At 44.0% G+C, this 20,227-nt stretch overlaps 1 protein-coding gene across 7 annotated transcripts in view; it reads left to right on the top strand.

Annotated features, from left to right (window-relative positions):
* The window catches only part of Plekha5 (pleckstrin homology domain containing A5), a 179,963-nt gene extending 172,057 nt beyond the window's left edge, over positions 1-7,906 (top strand). For 4 of the 7 annotated variants that reach the window (XM_055610336.1, XM_055610329.1, XM_055610298.1 and 1 more), the window contains 4 exons: positions 625-765; positions 1,132-1,256; positions 2,866-3,002; positions 7,510-7,906. In XM_055610336.1, coding sequence (XP_055466311.1) covers positions 625-765; positions 1,132-1,256; positions 2,866-3,002; positions 7,510-7,544 — 438 coding nt within the window. In that variant the 3' untranslated portion in view covers positions 7,545-7,906. Of the gene's footprint in view, positions 1-624; positions 766-1,131; positions 1,257-2,865; positions 3,003-5,255; positions 5,359-7,509 lie in introns of all 7 variants that reach the window. The other 3 variants (XM_055610323.1, XM_055610314.1, XM_055610305.1) reach the window with 1 other exon arrangement.
* The last annotated feature ends 12,321 nt before the right edge of the window (positions 7,907-20,227 follow it).

The following is a 20,227-nucleotide window of genomic DNA, read 5'->3' as shown; positions in this document are numbered from 1 at the left end:
ATACATACATACATACATACATACATACATACATACATACATACATATGAAAGAAATAAAGGAAGAAAGAATAAATAAATAGAATAAATCCAACAGAAGTGCTTTAAGGCTAGGGAGCAGTAGCGCAGACCTAAAGATTCAATATTGAAGAAGTGTAGGCAGAGGATTACAATTTGCATACCAGCCTGATCTACATAGAAAATTCCATCTAGCTGGGCAGTGGTGGCACATGCCTTTAATCCCAGTAATCAGGATGAAGACAGACAGATCTCCTGAGTTTGAGGCCAGCCTGATCTACAGAGTGAGTTCCAAGATGGCCAAAGCTATACAGAGAAACCCTGTCTCAGAAAAAAAAGAAAGGGAGGGAGGAAGAAAGAGAGAGAGAGAAGGAAGGAAAGGAAGGAAGGAAGAGAGGGAGGGAGGAAGGAAGGAAAAGAAAGAAAAAGACACCTCATCTATAGTCCTGCCAACTTGTGTAGCCAAGGCAAGAGACTCATTACAAATTGATGGCCAGCCTGAGCTACATAGTGAGTTCTGGGACAGCCTGGAATGAGACCCTGACTCAAAGCAATAAAAGAAAATGTAAAAGTACTTGAATAAAAATGTTGTCTATTTTTTGAGCAGACTCTTAGAAGGGATGATAATGTTAAGGAGCTGGACACCATCCACAGAGAAAATGATGTAAAGCCAGACCATGAAACTCCAGCAGCAGAAACTGTTCACCTAGAAGAAGCTGAACCCCAGAATGCAGCCATCGGCAGAAAGGTAGAAGCAGCAGACACAGCAGGCAGTGGGGCATGGGAAGATTAGACTGTGGGAACTAAGGTTTACTTGCCTTCAGAGACCTCGAAGTCTAAATGACAGAGTTCCTTTGGTTGATGTGCTCACCACATAAAAATATTTCCTAATAGCTGCATCTGCAATGTGTATTATCTCTTTGTATAAATGACTTTATGCATTTTTGCAGTAAATAATGTTAACTTTTTAATATGCTTAAATCTATACTTATCCACAAATATTTGTGATAGTGTATAATTTGGGGGCATAATCTTAATTAGTGTGATCATCTCAGCTTTACTAATATTAATATGCTAAGAATGCTTTGAAAAGCACTTTTTTTTAATTTTGTAGCTTAGAAGATCTGAAACTGTTTTTTATGAAATGCTTTTTACACCTGAGCCAAATGGAATGAATTCTGAGGGAGTGATGGATAAAGAAAGGCATAAAGAGCCGGTGCCTGAAGACGGTTCATGCAGGTAAGAGCTAAACAGCAAAGGGACCAGCTGCTCAGAAAGCTGTGAGGCTCTTTTTATGATTTATTTATTTTTATGTGTAGGAGTGTTTTGCCTGCATGTATATATGTAGTGTATATATGTGTGCACAATGCCGCCAAGGCTGGAACTGGATTTAACAAATAATTGTGAGCTGCCATATGGACAGAACCCACACTCTCCTCAAGAGCAGCCAGGGCTCTAAACTGCTGAGCCACCCTCCAGCCCAGCTGTGTCATTCTTTAAAACTAGTGAGTAAAGCTGGGTATGGGAGGACTCGGGAGGAGCGTAGGCAGAGCTCTCAGTGTGAGGCCAGAATGATCTAGAGAGTAAGTTCCAGGATAGCCAGGGCTACATAGAGAGACCAACAAACAAAGCAAGCTTTTGGATCAGGAATGGACTTTAAGAGTCTGGAGAAATGAGTAAACTGCTTGATCACAAATGCGAGCTCGTCTGCTCAGATCTCTGTATGGACGAGCAAACCTATACGGCAGCACTCACCTGTATCCTGACTCTGAGGAGCCTGTGCAGAGACAGGTAGATCCAGAAGCTCTCGCACAGCCAGTCCAGCCAACCCCAAGAAGAGACTCTGGCTCGGAAAATATCAGAGAGAGCAGCAGAAGACGACACTTAATACCTCTGGCCTCCACATGCTTGTACACACGCGTGTGCACCTCATATGCCACACATGCAGAGACAGCAGAATGCTATCCAACGATATAGTGAACAGACCTCTTTGAATCCAAGCAGACAGTCCCAACATGCATTAGAGGAGAGTCCGGAGAGCTTTCGAGTACTGACTCGGTATAATGGTATTCAAATACGAAAAACACATGCTCGGGGCTGGAGAGATGGCTCAGCAAGTCAAGAGCGCTGGGCTGCTCTTATGAAGGAGGACTCATTTTGGAGTCCCAAAATGCACATGCAGCTCACGGCTGTGTCTAACTCCACTTCAGAGGCTCTGATGCCCTCTTCTGGCCTCTGAGGGTAGTGTGCATGCATATGGCACACAGGCATACAGGTAGGCAAACAGCCGTGCACATAAAATGAAAATAAATTTTTAAAAAAGTATTGATGTAGGGAGTCAGAAATTCATGTAAGGTTTAGCTGACACACGAGTGGCAAAGTGGGGAATTGCTGACACTGGGTAGATGATTTGCTCCAGTCTTTTTTCTGTGTGTATTTTATAAGAAAGAAAATAACATTATTTATGAGAAAAATGTTAGCAGTTATTAAATATAGATGGTAGCATCTTTCCTGTGTGAGTGGGTGTGTTTGTTAAGAGAGGGCCCAATGTAGCCCAGGCTGGCCCCTCCCTTTCTATGAAGTCAGAATGACCCTTAACTTGTGATCATTCTACTCTGCCTTCCATGTACTGGGATTCCAAGTATGCACCACATACCCAGCTTTTATGTAGTATGAATTTCAATTAAAAAGTTAGGAGGTGGTGGTGCACACCTGTGCTCTCATTTGGGAACCTGAGTCAAGAAGTTTAAGAACAGCCTTGGCCATGTAGCCAGACCCCGTATCGGAAGAACAAAAGAGAAGCTAGATGGTGTCCTGCGAGTTGTAACATGCAGTCTATTCTCATTAGCCCTCAAGAAGAGGTGGCCATGACGAACCACCAGGCGGAAGGCCCTCCTGAAGAAGCAGAGAGTCTTCATGAAGAGGAGGAAACTCTTGCTTCTTATGAGCCAGCTCCTGAGATTCCTACAGAGAACCAAACCACAGGTTAGATGCATACTTCTTACTTTCCTGAGTGGGTGCTTCTCAGCTCGTGATTTTACTTCAGCACCTTAACTCCTAGTGTTCAGCTTTCCTTTGTACATGAACCTCCAGGTGTCATCAGACTGGACAGGAAGCAACTCTCCCTGCTCTGTCACTCTTCCTTGAGGCTCAGAGAATTATCTTTCATTGTACTTTTCGACCATGACATGGTAAACTGTTTCCAGAAAGATCCTAGAAGAGCCAGGAATGGTGACTGTCTCCTGCAGTCCCTGTACTAAGGAGACTGAAGGCAGTTCAAGGCCAGACTATGCTAACATAGCATGACTTGTCTCAGAAATTGTTAGCTCTGGAGAGATGGCTCAATGCTTAAGACTACATGCTGCTTTTACAAAGTTTGGCACCACATCTAATGCCTTCAACACCTGGCATGTACACCCACCTCTACACAGACATGTTGGCAGTGTTTTTTGTTTTTTGTTTTGTTTTGTTTTAATCTATTTTATTTGGGTTCTTATAATCTTCCACCCTTCTCCACCATAATCCCTTCCAACACCCTAATACCAGGTAGAAGAGACAGAAGGTTTATGGGGAGAGGAGTGGTTGAGATCTTTTTAGACTACTTCCTGCTGTAGGAACAGAGAGTCTTGGACCCTCTTGGAGCTCTCCAATTTATACCCTTTCTGGTGTCCCCAGAATTAAACTAGCTGCAGCTGGCAAAGATCACACCCAAAGCAAATCATAATCAAGAAGACTTTTATCCCACCTCTGGGATTAAAACGAAAACAGATTTGCATAACATAGCTAGGTTTTTTAAGAAACCAAAACACTCATTACGCAGACATACATGTTTTGTTGTTGTTGTTGTTGTTGTTGTTGTTGTTGTTGAGGCAGAGTTTCTCTGTGTAGCCCTGGCTGTCTTCAAACTCGATTTGTAGACCTGGCTGGCCTCAGACTTACAGAGGTCCTCCCGCCTCTGCCTCCCAAGTGCTGGGATTAAAGCACTTAATCCCAGGATATGCACCACCACATCCTGCTACATAATTTAAAACAAAACATTTTTAAATGATGATTCCTTCCTATATGGAAATCTTACCGATCACAGGCCAGGATCCTCAGAAATCACACCGGATAGGTTGGGAGCTGTGCAGTTGAAATCTACAGACACAAGATGATTTGTTTGCAGTGGTCTAGTTTGCCCCAGTGCACACTGGGGTTTCTGTGTGATAGTATCACGCTGTCCATAGCACTTTAGAGAGCAGATGTTGTGCTGTTCTCTATCACACATGCTCCATCTCTATGGGGTGCTTCCGTGTGAATGTGGGCTGGAAGCGCGGCCTTCACATACAGCTTCTGCACTCCTGCCTCTGCCTTGAGGGCTGGGACTAAAAGCCACCACGCCCTACCTCTTGGTTGTTTCTCTCTTGTACTCTGCAAGGGGAAATACATTCCCAGTCCTCTAACTTCACTCTCACGCCAGCCTAAAACCAGAGTAGCAACAGTGAAATCAGTTACTGCAGCCAGCCTTAGGATGTGTCTGTCAGCCATGTGCCTTGTCATCCTAGGTTCTGGGTTAGAGTGCTGCCGTGTTGAGCCTACAGCACTGACACCTCTTAGTACTTAGCTGCATGAACTAGAAAAGACAAAACAGTACCTTGTGACAGACACCTGGGAACTGACCTCAAAGCAAGAGAGAACAGGCTGAGTCCATGGGGAAAGTCATCCCTGGAAGCACTGCTTTAACTGTTCAGTCTTTCTTCCTTTCTTCCCTCCTTTCTTCCTTCCTTCCTTTCTTTCTTTCTTTCTTTCTTTCTTTCTTTCTTTCCTTCCTTCCTTCCTTCCTTTCCTTCCTTCCCTTTCTTTCATGTCTGTCTTTCTTTCTTTCTTTCTTTCTTTCTTTCTTTCTTTCTTGTCTTTCTTTCTCTTTCTTTCTTTCTTTCTTTCTTTTTCTTTTCCTCTTTTTGGTTCATCAGGGTTTCTCTGTAGCCCTGACTATCTTAAAACTTGCTTTGTAGAACATGCTGGCCTCAAACTCAGAGATCCTATTGCCGCTGCCTCCCAAGTGCTGGGATTAGAGGCCTGTACCACCACTGCCTGGCATTAGTTAGATTTCTAAGATGTCTTCTGACCTCCACAAGCATGCACACACTCATGCCCACACAAACACAGAATAAATATTCAGTATCTTTGTTCACAACATTTATGTATACGTGTTTCTGTGTGTATATACTCATCTTCTGTTTTCTTGGTGTGTTTTAGTGAAAAGTCTGTTTCCGTCTCCTGAATCCTCCGCATCAGCAGACCCGCCCACCCTGCCACAGCTCACAGAGGGACCGCATTTCATGTGTGTGTAGTCTCAGAAGTATGTCTTCTCCTTCTCATTGGTACCTTATGTTAGGAGTGTGTTACTTGGATGTATTCATTTGTTGGACAAGCGATACAAGTGAGTTAACCCTGGCCAGTGCCAGAGCAGTGGGCCGCGCCCTGAAGCCCAGGCAGTAGCTCAGGTTCCTCACACTGGCCTTGTAGGGAGTCGGGCTTCGGCTGTGTGTTGTCTCAGTCTCTCATAGCATCATCCATAAAAGCAGCGCAGTCTGTGGTGAGCGGCCTGTGCCGGACCCCTCGCAGCCTTGCAGCTTGACGTCCTGCCACGCTCAGGGCCAAGGAGGCAGGTGCTACCCTTTCATGCTCACAGGAAAGTCTTGGGCACTGAGCTGGGCATCTCTGCCTGGGGAAGTAAGGTTTGTATGAGTTGGTTCTCTTTTAAAGGATGAAGCGATATTTATGATGCAGTCAGTGGCGGAGCACTGAAGTCCCACGGCTGGAGCCATGATGTGGTGGAGGCCAGTCTTACCAGGCTCCTTGGACTGCAGTTTTAGAACTGAGGATAGTGTTCCGAGTCACTGCTTCTTTTGGACCTTTCATTACTATTGTGTATGTGTGCAGGCAGGGGCGTGCCACAGGTGTGTGAAGGCCAGAGGGCAACTTTGGAGTCGGTTCTGTCCCGCCACCATAAACATTCTAGGGTTTGAACTTGGGTTATCAATGAGGTGGTAGGCTCTCCTAAACTATCCCGCCAGCTCCAGACCTCTACTTCCAACAGCATATGCAGTGTGCACACTGCTTACTCTACCTGTACATGTGCGCTTACAGATAGTTTTCTTTTCATGAAAAGCAGAAGTAGAGTGAGAATTTATATGCCTTTCCTATACGTTTTCTCAGTATCTACCACCTCTTAGGAATTTTTGAATTACCATAAATTCCTGGGCCGCCATAATCAGTAACACTTACCACGAAGACTCAGAAAATCTTGGGCATTCTTGCAGCAGGGCTTGTATTCTGGGGTCTGTCTTCATCCTCGCTTTTGTAGTAGGTCTTCTCTTTGTCCAGAAGCTCCTGTACATGGTTGAGGTATTTGCTAGAGTTAGTAATAACCGATTATTACAGCTGTGTGTGTATATAAGTGACACTGGTGACAGAATAACACTAGACAAGGGAAAACAAACACGCCATGTGGCGTAATGGATGGCACCTCCTAACGTTGGATAGAGATGGACACTGAGGACTGTTCACAGGCCAGCTATGGTGGCACACTCTTTTAATCCAAGCACCGAACAGGCAGACACTGGTGTATTTCTGGGAGTTTGACGCCGGCCTGGTGTTTAAACAGTGAGTTCCAGGAGCCAAAGCAAGACCCTGTCTCAAAAAGCTGTCTACAGGAGCTGGGCATGTAGGGCCCACACCTGCGACTCGTGAAGGTCTAGATTCAGTTCCTAGCAGCACAAAGAACCAGGCATGATGGTGCGCACTAGTAATCACAGCACTTGGGAGGCAGTGGCAGGACAACTAAAAATTCAAGGTCATCTTTGGTTAAACAGTGAAATCCAGGCCAACCTGAGCTTCATGTAGTCCTGGCTGTCCTGAAACTCTCTCTCTCTCTCTGTAGACCAGCCTGGCCTCAAACTCACAGAGATCTGCTTGCTTCTGCCTCCCTAGTGCTGGGATTAGAGGTGTGTGCCAGTACTGTCTTTTACCTTGTATTCCAGCTCTAATGGCAATGGGCATTACAGCCAGGCACAGACATCACCAGAGACACTCCCTTCTCCTGTTTTGACCACCACACACAGTTGTCCTGTGGTACTGACACTGTTACTACTTAGATCTTACCATTGTATATGTCACGTTTTCTGAACGTGTGGTTTTGGCAGGATGTCGGGATCCTCACAGATGTGCTGCTGTCAACATGGCTCAGGCAGTTAATGTGTGTTATAGTGAGACCAGGCAAAGCTAGCCTGCATTACTGGTGTGAGGCATTTTTCTGAATTGCTGTTCAACTGCATCACACACTTTTACAGCCTCAGTTGCACTTAAAGAAGTTAAGAAAGTACCCTTCCATGTGTTCATGTTAGGGTTCTCCAGCCACGTTTGGCCTATTCTGCCTTAGTTACTTTGGGACATAGCCACTCATTAGCTTTGCAGATGTCAAAAGTAATTTCCCTCTCTTGTTTTTCAGCTGCACTGATGTCTGTTGAGAGCACACAGAGCTGAAGCTGTGGACCCTCAGCAATGTAAGAAGATGTACAGTATACCTTAAATCTATGAAATTCATAGTTCTGATGCTTCTGACCACAGGGCATCGTTTTATCACCTTTGGAAAATGTTTATTCCAAAATAGCTTTAATGGCCCATCTGTGCACTCCGTAGTCTGAAGGTCACCATTCTCCACGCTTGCTGCTATGAGTTCAGAGCACATCAGTCAAGGTGCTTTCTCCGTACGCTCCATCCAGAGCTTGCTTAGTTGCAGTTCCCAGAATTGGATGCTTAATTCTAGGTGGATTTACGTTTCTTTTGCTTTTCAGTAAAGCTCTACTTCCCTGTGAAGCTTGTTTTCTTTCCTTTTTTTTTTTTTTTTTTTTTTTTTTTTTTTTTTTTTTTTTTTTTTTTGGCCCATTTTGGCTACTGCAGTGCTTTGTTTGACACTTGATTTGTAAAAATTTTATATAAATATATTTAAGATGTGCCATTTTATTACTGCTAAGTGAAGTATGTCCTGTTTTCTGCTATAATTCATCCTCGGTCAGATCGCACCATCAGCAGTTACTGCCACACTCCGTCTGCTTCAACACAAATGCTATTGCTTAGCTTTTCCTTAAAAAGCCAAACAATTACAAGCATAGGTATTTTGAAATACTGGACATTGACGTCATTGGAATAGATGTGTACAGCAATAGCAGGCTTTTAGATCCAGTACTTGGTTTGTGTACAGATGTAAGTATGTTCATTGTGTAGATATTATACAATGAGCACATGGAATAAAGGCTGCTTACTATAGTTTAATGCAAATGTTCATATCCCATTTCTTTTATATCATGTTAAATAAATGTTGATGTTCTTAAATCACTTGTGTTAGAATATTTTCCTCTCTTTCTGTCTCTCTTTCTCTAGGATTTCACTGTGTAACTCTGGCTGACCTGGAACTTGCTATATAGACCAGGCTTTGAAAGACTGCCTGGCTCTGCTCTCCAAGTATCAGAAGTAGAGGCATGTGGCTAGAATCTTTTCTTCTCATCTAAATGGAGAATATGAGACCTGGAGTGTAGCCCAGAAGTAGACATTTTCCCAGCATGTCTGAGGCCCTATGTTCAATTCCCAACACCAAAAAAAGAAAAGGGAGAAGGAAAAAAAAAAAAAAATCAGACCCAAATGACTTCTCAAAGAAAAAGTAGTGTGTTAATTCTGCCTCCCTGGGCAACATGATTTAAAAGGCCTGTGTGTCCAGCCCTCCCATGACAGAGTAGAGGAGCCTGAAGCCAGATAGAAAAATGGTGCTGACCACAGTCATACCACTTCATGACACAGTGTAGATCACCATGTCATTGTTCTGACTTCTCATAAATCAGCCCATCAACCAACAACCAATGGACAGTTAGTTTCCACATCTGCAAGCTTGTAGTCCCAGTGTGCTTAGAGAGTGAGCATGGGGGAGGGGCAGACGGGGCTGTCTCTGCCATGGGGAACTGGACAGTTTCTCATGAGCGGGCCCCTCCAAGATGGCTTCTTTAGGGCACATTCTTTGCAGATGTTCACGCTCTTCAGAATCAATTACGTTTCTTTCCTCTCTAACCTTTTGTTCATGCTATAGATTGTTCCCAGAGGACAAGGAAATTTGAGGCCTTGTGGATTCCCATGGAGAATAGCTCCAACCAACTTGGCACCGGTCAGATCTGTCCCCCACCTCGTGATCCAGTAAAGAGGATTTAGACTTAATACAAAATGCAGGTGTATAGAAATGTGCATGCTGCAAAGGGAAACAAAAATGTGCTTGGCTAGAGTCTATGTGGATCAGTGAAAGCAGGTCAGAACAGTATGGCAAGGTCCATATCTGTGAACACGGTCCCTTAATCCATCGGTGTCAAACAAAAGCCTCGGACTCTGACCCCTTAATCATAACATGATACAAAATGACTTTGTCATGATGAGAGATGGTTTTTGTTGTTCCCAGAGGATTCTTTGAGCTTCTTTAAAGATTTGAGATTGGGGGGAGGGTCTCTTCTTTTTTTTAAACATTTGCTTATTATCTTTTAAGTGTGTTTGTGTGTATTTCTGCGTATGAGTTCTGGATCCCACTGAGGCTAGAGGCATCAGATCCTCCCCTCTGCCGCACCCACCCCCACCCCCGGGGTTGGAGTTACAGGCAGCTATGAGCTACTGTTTTGTTTTGTTTCTTTTTGTTTTGTTTCATTCTTCTTCTTTAGCTGTGAGCTACTGTTAATCCCACCAGACAAAAATAAGACCACTACTACAATTTCAAACCAAGTTTGAAGCAAGTTTTAATTAAACATTGTCCAAGATGAGGGACTCTGGCCAGATCCATTCTGGGGTTTCCAGAAAATGGCCACAAGCCACATTAGCCAGGCGCTTATAAAGATTAACTCACAAAATAATGTACTTCCTGCCTTTGTCCAATGGGGGAATGGGGAAGCCAGCATGCATCCTGACAAACTTCCTGCCTGTTGACCTCCAGCCCACATGTGATCAAGCACATCTGATGAGTTGGGTCAGCCAAACTTGTTTAGAGATGTGAAAATATGTGGCTTATTATCTTATATGAGCAAAGGCTTCTACCATCTCACAAAGCATCTGTCCTTGGGTGAGGGGCTTACAGGGCAGGGTTAGAGGCATTTTTATTTAATGGATTTCTGACCCTCCACCCTTCACCGTCAACTCCCAAGCCCTGGGATTGTAGGCCCACACCACCATGCCCCATGTTGTGTAGTCCCGGAGATCAAACCCAGTGCTTCCTGGATGCTCCGCTGTCCACCCTCCCTAAATTCAGTCAATAAACAAAGAAACTTTTTGGTTACGCTTAAGTGCTCTGAATAATTTTTCCAAAATTTCCTTGAATCCATTATGCACTGGTTAAACATTAATCTGTAGTAAAGTATGTGGGTTTGTTTTTTTTTTTTAAGATTGATTGATTGATTGATTGATTGATTATGCAGTGTTCTGCCTGCTTGTATGCCTGCAGGCCAGAAGAGGGCATCTCATTATAGATGGTTATAAGCCACCATGTGGTTGCTGGGAATTGAATTCAGGACCTTTGGAAGAACAGCCAGTGCTCTTAACACTCTGAGCCATCTCTCCAGCCCATGGTTTGGATTTTTAAAGGAGACACTAGTTTTTTTTTATTTTGTCAGTTCTGAAGTTTTAATTGTAATCTATATTGAAAAGTCAACCTGAAACTTGAAAAGGCTAAGAGTAGTACCGCTGGCAGAATTAAACCATGCTGTTCAAGCCTGTGGCAGCTCTCTTAAGCATAGGCTAGACAGGGCCAATGTCCCCTGGTGCACCACTCAAGCATTCCATGGTCTATGGCGGTACAATCCCAGTCTCAGCTCCTTCCTAAGGAGCTTCATCTAACAAGCTTTTTAACATATCCCTTAAGCACACATGCTAAAAAGTTGTTAACACAGGTTTGGTCTGACCTTAGGTGGGACCATGTTTTGTTTTTTTGTTATTGTTTGGTTTTGGTTTTGGTTTTCCCCCAGGTGAAAGATAGGATGCTTCCTTTTACAGGGGCAGAAATGACTAATGTAATCTGCAAGGGAAGCTGAGGGATGTAGTCTTTATGCAGGAAACTGTCTTTCCTAACTCAGAGAATTGTCAGGGTGTTAGAGCTGTTTCCTACCAAGGAGGGCCTTTGTTGGAGGGGTCATTCTAGGTCCATTGAAGGGGAGGGGGTCCTCTAGTTAGGTAGCAGAGGGGGAGAGTCTTAACTTGATCAGCTGCAATGGATCATGTGATTGCCACCTGTATTCATAAAGAAACTCAGGAAATAAGTATTGAGGGTTGTAAGCAGATGATCTGGTTACAGAGTAGAGCTGAGAGTTCCAGAACAGAGGGGAGAGAAATGGAGTGAGCTGGTGAGAGGAAATGGGCGTAGAGTTGATTCAAGGGGCAATGACCAGTGCTGAATAGCCATTCCAGACTGCTACACTGAAATGAGCCAACACAAGTGGCAGGGAGTGACGAAGCATCAAAGAAAGGGAACAGGAGAAAATAGAGGACTAATGTAAAGAATTGTATCTGGCCTAGGGTGAAAGGAATAAAGGCCCCCTTTTTGTCAGTTTCTCCACAGCATTGAAAAGACTGCAGAATGCTTTAGGGTTATGGCTGGGACAAGACACTGTGACCACAGCAACTCTTATTAAGGGAAACATTTAATTGGGGCTGGCTTACAGTTTCAGAAGTTTAGTCTATTATCGTCATGGCAGGAAGCATGGTGGCACTCAGGTAGACGTGATGCTAGAGAGGCAGCTGAGAGTTCTACATCTGGATCATCAGGAAGAGGCACTGGGCCTGGCTTGAGTTTCTGAAATCTCAAAGCCCACCCTCTTAATACACCTGCTCCAACAAGGCCACATCTCCTAATAGTGCCACTCCCTGTGGGCCTAAGGAGGCCATTTTCATTCACACTACCACACAGATGTATCAGGAACAAGCGGAGCTCTGATAGGGTGAGTTACTGGGAGAGTTTGTGTGGAACATTTTGTTTGGGTATAGGGTTATACATAAAACATTTAGAAAACAAGTAAAAAGCATAGGTATGAGGATAATGAAGAAAGAGTGCTCAAGAGGAAGCACCAGAGTGGGAGGGAACTTAGATGGAATTGTCTGGTCCCTGTGTTTTTAGGCCACATTTCAAACCAGTTAGGACTTGTTCGTGTGGAAGAAGCATCGTTATCTGCAGAGAGTTCAAATCTCATCCTTATAGCAGTCAGAGGTAGTCATTTTCAGTCTTGGAGCACTGCAGCAACCAAGGAGTCCAGCTGCAGAGGCAAACAGTTCCCGGTGAGGAGTGAGGATTGAAATAATTAAAGCAAATCACACTGCACACAGGATTAGCTCGAGAGGGCTGTCAGTAAGACTGCAGCGTGCATTTATACCACAATTCCTTTTTATAGGCAAAGCAAAAACAAGTCACATCAATACAAGAAAGAAGTTCATGAAACTGCCAAACTTGTGTTCTTAAACTATTTCCCATTATTGGATATGGTTCAAGGTCACACAAACAAGTTTTAAGGAACTTGGTGAAATATCCTCTTATCTCTGTTTTAAGGTGAGGGCCAGGGTGAAAACAGGCTTTTTACTGAATACTCAATAACAAACAAGCAGCTCTCCACATGTGAAGGATGTTAAGCTGATCTGAGCTGATGAGACAGACAGATTAATGGATGCAAAGTAGGCTCCAGTCCAGCCGTTATAGTTCTGAATCCCAAAAACCATGTCCAGAGTGGGAAGAGGGATGAGTTGGGTGGCCCTTGCCCATTAATCCCCTTTCAGAGGTCACCTGACCACTTTTAGGAATCTGGAGGTGTCAATTTCTTAGTAACTGCTTCAAGGCTCACATACAGTCGATGAGGGGACAACAGTTATAGTGCGTCAGAAGAGGCCCTATCCAAGGGGTCACGATTAAATTTAACAGTTGATAAAGATCCAGAACGTAAGTCAGGAGTCGCAACTGTACAACATTGTGGGGAACATTAAGACAGTTACACGAGGAAAACTTTTATATTAAGATTACTGAATTAAATGCAATTATGCATTAACCATGTACCAGAGTTCTGTAGCAGGAAAAGGCCATTGTAAGTAGCTGTGCCTTTATGTCAGACTCCTTCATAAAAAGCACATGGAAGCTTTGTGAAAGTCAGCTAGACGCATCAATGGTAGCGCATGCCTTTAATCCCAGCACTCAGGGAGGCAGGGGCAGGGGCATCTTGGTAAGCTCGAAGGCAGCCTAGTCTACAGAGTGAGTTTAGGACAGCCAAGGCTGCACAGAGAATCCTGTCTCAAAAAAAAAACAAAAGAGAAAATGAAGAAGTTGCAGTAGTCAGCTAGGACTGGAGAGATGGCTCAAAGGTTAAGAGCACTGGCTGCTATTCCAGTCCTGAGTTCAATTCCCAGCAACCACATGATGGCTTACAACCATCTATAATGAGATCTGGTGCCCATGTAGTCAGAATACTGTATACATATTAAATAAATACATCTTAAAAAAAAAAAAAAGTCAGCTAAAGGCAGCATCCAAGGACTGAATATGAACAAAAAGCATCTTATATTTCCTGGTTTCATATATGATGAACTTTGTATATTTGTTTTTAAATAATAACAATTATCTACTTAATGAACAAAAAACAATATCCCAAGAAGAACACAATTTTTAGTTATAAACAATTTGATAAGTTAAATCCTAAAAATTGAGACTATTACTTTAAGTAACCATATTTAGTATTTGAAAACATGACAATACAGATTTTTGTTAACATGGTTACTAGATCAGCAGCCAAGATGGCGGCAAGCCACGTGGTTGTTATTTACTCCTACTCCAAGGTGAACCCATCAGGCACACACTTTTAAAAAAAATTTTTTTTTTTATAAATAAAACTAAAATCCAAATTACATGCAAGCATTTTATAACAAATTAAGGTTACTTATGTATAGACTTTTTACTATAAACCTTTCCTGTTATAAGTTTTTTGTTTGGTTGGCTGGTTTTTTGAGACAGGGTTTCTCTGTGTAGCCTTGGCTGTCCTGGACTCACTTTGTAGACCAGGCTGGCCTCGAACTCACAGAGATCCATCTGCCTCTGCCTCCCAGAGTGCTGGGACTATAGGTGTGTCAGGACAGGCTCTCCTATTACAAGTTTTAAGGTAACTTTTTGTTACAGATTTCACAGATCTTTTGAACCATATTCAGTTAGTTGACAAATCCTAAAATACAAAAAGTTCACAGACTAGTTTTACAAATCCTTAGCTGCCTTTAATCCCAGCACTCAGGGAGGCAGAGGCAGGTGGATGGATGTGAGTTCCAGGCCAGCCTAATCTACAAAGCAAGTCCAGCATATCCAAGGCTACACAGAGAAGCCCGGTCTCTAAAATGAAAAAAAAAAAAAAAAAAAAAAAGAGGGTAGCCAATTTCTAGAGAGTTCTACAAACCAAGATAAGGAGATAAGCAGATAAGCAGCCCTAATGCCTATTGGGAATAGTTTACTTTTTAGCTGTTCTTAAGCTCAGAAGTGTGTACTGAGATGTTCTGATTTTCTCCCCTTTTTCCTGTCACAGAGTCAGGTAGCCTACTGCTGGGGGCACGGGAGGCATGGAGGTCCCTGTGCTCACAGGTGAGCACTGGGGGAACCTGGAATGTTAAGCGCACAGGGCTGTGTCATCAACGGCAGAGATGCATAACCTGTTACCCACCCAGAAGGCTGGGAGCTGACATGGTGACCTTTGTGCTATGTGTCAGCAACTCCAGATCCTCCCCAGGACCCTTTTCATGAGCTTGAGTCTATAAAACCCATCTTTATCAAAGTTGTTACATGCAGATCTATAGAATCTCTCTCACAGAGAAACCCTGTCTCAAGAAAACAAAAATAGACAAAAAACAAATAAAACCTGTCTCTATTGATAGGTCACATGTACTTTACAAAGAGTCTTGCTGAAATTATATCTGATCTTCGTTTAGCTTATTTTGTGCCTTATTGTACACATCGGATTGAGTTATCAACAGGAAAGTTTTCATCAAATTGTGTTGTGCTTAAATATGTCTAAAATAAATTACTGGGGTCAGACTGCTGAAGTTCAAACCAGCGCTGGCTGCTTGGTAGTGTAGTGTTGAACTGAACTGCCTCATTGCCTCAGTCAGAGCATTGCTTAGCTGGTCTGTGGTGGCTGCACAGGTCCCACACAGCCTACCTCCCCCAGGACAGAGACTTTGGAGGAAATATTTTAACAAACATGCTTGGGTCTAGAGCAGGTGGGCCAAATTCCAACTGCAGGGTCAGCCTCTTTTTGTTGTTGTTGTTCGAGATAGGGTTTCTCTGTGCAGCCCTGGCTGTCCTGGCACTTGCTCTGTAGACCAGGCTGGCCTGGCTCAGAGATCCGCCTGCCTCTGCCTCCCTAGTGCTGGAATTAAAGGTGTGCACGGCCATACCCTGCTAGCCAGCCTTTTAGTAGAAACAATTAGCATGAAACAATTTTTCAATATTATTCACCCAAAAGACATCAGCATCTCTGTAAGACTGAACCCAGTAATGCACATATCCATAACCAGTTTGTGTGCGCCTGAAAATCGGAAAGACAGTCTGAAATGCTTTTACCTTTTATCTTTAACTGTTTGTTAAAGATACAAGAAAGACTTTTCAGGTTTGGAGAGGTGGAAACACAGTAGACCAAAAGCATAAGGCAAAATAATTCTATGCTCTCAGTTAGTAATAAATAAAAGTTTGGAGGCCCAGCAGAAATGGTGGTGCGTATTCTAGCTCTGAGTGGGGTTGCAAACCAGAGCCATGAAAGGGATTAAAATGAACTGTGTTGTGTGGGGGAAGGCCTTCTGACCATGCAAGTATTCCATCTTGTGGAGTTACCCTAAATCCATTTAGATATTAGAAATTGAACCAAGCTATGATGGCACATGCCTTTAATCCCAGCACTGAGGAGGCAGAGGCAGGAGGATCTCTGTGAGTTTGAGACTAGCCTGGTCTACAGAGTGAGTTCCAGGACAACTGGGGCTTGACACATGAACACATACATACAAACCTGTCTCAAAAAAAAAAAAAAAAACATTCTGAATTGTCTATTTGTCCAACATGTAGCGAAGCCAGATTTGGGCCAAGAGCTGAACAAGTGAACTCAAAATGAGCTCTCCCAAAGGAGCTTTTTAGATTTGCCTGCAGCCAGCCTGAGGGTGTTTGTACTTTGGAATGGAAAATTTAGAACCTATAGCAGCGGATGAGGATCAAGGCAAACAGGGGTCAATGTCCAGCCACTTAGACCATCATCTTAGTCTCAGAATGAGACTGGCATGTGCCTGGAAAGTAAGGGGCCCCAATTTCTCCAATTGCAGGGTCAAGAAACCTCAGGGCCAGCAGAAGGTTCTCAGAGCTTTCCGATGATTGAGTGGTAGGCCAGTGGAGGATTCCTGGAAAATCCTGCTTGCATTCTTAATGGCTAAGAGGTAAAAAATTGTTTCAGACTGTCTTTCCCAGTTGCAGGCACACACACAAACTGGTTATGGACATGTACATCACTGGGTTCAGTCTTACAGAGATTCTGATGGGTTTTTTTTTGGGTGAATCATATTGAAAAATTGTTTAATGCTATTCTACTTTTCTTTCATCCCATATGTTCTAGGAACTGAACTCATGTCATCAAGCTTGATGGCAGGAGTCTTTACAGACTGAGCTATCTTGATAGCATTTGGGAGGTAGGGGGCAGTGATGCATGAATGGAGAGGTCCAAGAGCAATTTGTAGGTTCCCAGGCTTGGTGACAAGTGCCCTTACCCACTGGGCCATTTCACAGGCCCATGTGTTTCTTTTTTAATGTTAATCTTTCGCTCCCGTTTTAGCATATGTGCTGCCAAAGCAGGCACCCGAGTGCTGCTTAATAAAAGGGAGATTAGATCCCCGAGGAAAGAATGCTAGCTTTTACAAAACCTTGGCTTTAACTTGTTTGTTCGTATGTCTCAGGTAGATGAGAGGATAATGGCCTGGCTGCTTTTCTATGGAGAGGCACTTTCTTTCACAAACTCTGTCCCCTACCCCCTCAGGGGCTCCACCCTGCTTGACAGACTCCACCCATGCTGGCTCTTTCTTCTGCCTGCTAGATCTTGCCTGCTAAAATGACAAATTACCCATTTGTGAATGTGAAGCCCAGCCTTGCTGATAGGCTGAATGGGAAACCTTTCAGCAAGAGAAACTGCGCTGGGGTGGTGCATGGCAGCACACAGCCGTGATTCCCGTGCCTCCCTCTCTGTCTCTCTCTGTGTCTGTTTCTGTCACTCTCTCCCTCTGGCAGTGCTTGTTGGCTTACATCTTGGCTCTGAAACTCCAAATACCCTTCATTTCCCAGCAGCCATCTAACCAGGACTCAGACAACCTGGAGATGGGCTCAGAACCATAGAGGCAAGTGCCCCGACGTGTGCAGGTAACACAGGGCCTAGAAGAGGGCGCCAGATCCACCCGAGGCTGCGGTACAGGGCCACAACGTGCTTAACATGAGTGCCAGGCTCCAAACTCCAGCCCTCTGAAAGAGCTGCAAGGGCCTTTCAAATCTCCAGACCACCTCTCCAGCTCCTCATTTAAGCATTTAGATATGAACGATGGCTCACCTCTGTCATCCTAGAACCCAGGAAGCTGAAGCAGAAGGATCACCCCAAGTTCCAAGCCAGTCTGGGCTACTGTGTGAGATCCTGTCTCTAACAAAACAAACATAAATTAAAAAAAAAAAAAAAAAAAAAAAAGCAGGCAGATTGGGCATGATAGTGCACGCCTTTATTCCCAGCACTCAGGAGGCATGGACGGGGCTCTGTTACCCAGAAAAACCCTGGCGCACACACACAAGAAAGAAGCCGGCAATGGTGTGTTCCCTTATTTCTAGCACTCAGGAAGGCCAAATTAGCCCTTTATTAGACCTTAACCCAGAGCCTGCTGTTGCCCTTGGCATTGAAGCACCAGAGTAGGACATTTTAAAGGTGAAAGCCACAATGACATTATGTTTTGTGTTAGGGAAACCTGGTGACATTTGTTTTGGCTATACATTCAACAGATATTTCATTTACACATTTAGGCAGTGGTCAGGGTCATGAAAAGTCCAGAAGGTATTACCAAGACAGACATGACTATACAGGAGCTAGGTGCTAAAAAAAAAAGCACCTGATCAGACAAAATGGAGTTAGGATAAGATCAAGATGAGATGGCATTACTTCAGTCACTTCAGATGAATGTCTACAGTTTAAATTTGGCCTGGTCTACATAAAGAGCCCCAGGCCATCTAGAGATACATAGTAAGACCCTGTCTCAAAAAAATTAATATAATAATTGTGAATTTATAAATAAAAAATTCAAAGGTGAAATAATTGTATTCGATTGTTTGTGTTTCTGTAGTGGGGTAGCCTAGACTCACTCTATGAGCGTCTCCAGCCTATGACTTCCTTGTCCTGGGATTACAGGTGTGTACCACCACCATGCCTGGCTGATTGTCTCTGGATCTAAGTCCAGCATGGTGACACAGGAATATGAACCTAGCAATTTCAAAGGAGAGACAAAAGGATCAGGAGTTCAAGGTTATCTTCTGCCAGATAGTGAATTTGAGGTCATTGTAAACTCCATAGACCTAGATTTAAGACAACCAAAATGCCAAATCTGGACTGGTAAGTTGAGTTTGTTGCACTGTCCTGTGAATGGCTTCATGGCTGGTCTCTAGGGCCTGTCCCCCACAGTCCAGAAGATTCACACAGGCAAATCTTCCATTATGCCCAACCCTGGTCCTGCTTTGTCATTTCCAAGGATGCTGAAGGTCCTGGGAGTCTTAAGGAGGGCTGTGGACCGGGCCTTTCAGCACTCCTTTAAGACTGTATGTTTCCACTGATGGAGCACTTGAGGTCACCTTTCTCTTCAATGTCCTACCCTACTGGTACATGAGCCTGACAAAGGTCCCATGAACCGACACTGCTGGCTTCCCCTCAGAGGCCCAGCCCAAACAACGGGCCTCCGGTCTGTCAGGGCTTCTGATCCCTGACTGCCTTCTAGGCCGCAGGTCTCTTTCCTAGTCAACCTCATCCATAATGCAGTGGCATGTGCTCTGAAGAAAGCCCGATTGACTCCCTCTCTCTCAAAGCAATCATGAGGATGAAGCAATTACACTTAATGACACAGAGGAAAGGAAATCACTCTGTCTGCATCTTGGCCCCACCTCAAGAAGATCATGCGGCTTTTGCATAACTTTGAGGAATTTCTTAGCAATAGTTTCATAGGTCTTTTGTGTCCTAACTGAATCAACCTGTCCAAACAGCTCAGTTTCTGAAGCAAAATATTCTTAAGTAATTGAATGGGAAGTTTCCTAGAAGTGAAAAGGACAGTGCTGTGATGGAACTACCGTGGACTCACCTTACAAGCGATGCAGCAGGGCCAGCAAGATGGCTCAGCGGTAAAGGAGCTTGCTTTCAAGCTTGACAACCTGAGTTTGCTCCTTGAAATCTACAAGATAGAAGGAGAATGACTCCACAAATTCTCCTCCATATGCAAGCACACACACACACACACACACACACACACACACACACACTTTCTTTTTCCCCTCCAGACAAGGTTCCTCTGTATATCCCTGGCTGTCCTGATACTTGCTTTGTAGGCCAGGCTGGCCTCAGAGACCCACCTGTCTCTGCCTCCTGAGTGATGGACTGTCAAGGAATGCCCCACCATCCTGGCGTAGTTTTAACATTATGTGCATGCGCTGAGGATTAAGCGCCCTGCGTGTGTCAGATAAGCCCTCAGCCACCAAACTACAGCCCAGCCCTTTCTTCAGTCTGAGACAGGGTGAAACTAAATTGTGCCACACAAGCCTGGTTATGCCTCAGCCTCCAGACTAGGATGACTCACCTGAGGTCATTGTCACTAATTCAAGGGCTTCATGTATACCAGCCTTGACATTCTAATCCTTCTGACTTCATCACCTAGGAGCTGGATCACAGTAACATGCCATCACACTGAGTTATCAGGTGGACTCATGCAAGCTAGACTCTTGACACCTCAGTTACACCCCCGCTTCATGGTACTCTGTCATCTATTTAATCAGCATTGATTAGTGAAATTCCTGAAAACTGACCATAGAGATTTTTGTTTTGTCGTCTTTGTTTTGTTTTGTTTTTGAGACAGAGACTTTCTACATAGCCCTG

Source organism: Psammomys obesus, unplaced genomic scaffold (assembly GCF_907164565.1).
Source record: "Psammomys obesus unplaced genomic scaffold, mPsaObe1.curated_primary_1811, whole genome shotgun sequence".
Taxonomy (NCBI): domain Eukaryota; kingdom Metazoa; phylum Chordata; class Mammalia; order Rodentia; family Muridae; genus Psammomys; species Psammomys obesus.
The sequence above is the reverse complement of the archived record's forward strand: the minus strand, read 5'-3'. Positions and strand labels throughout refer to the sequence as shown.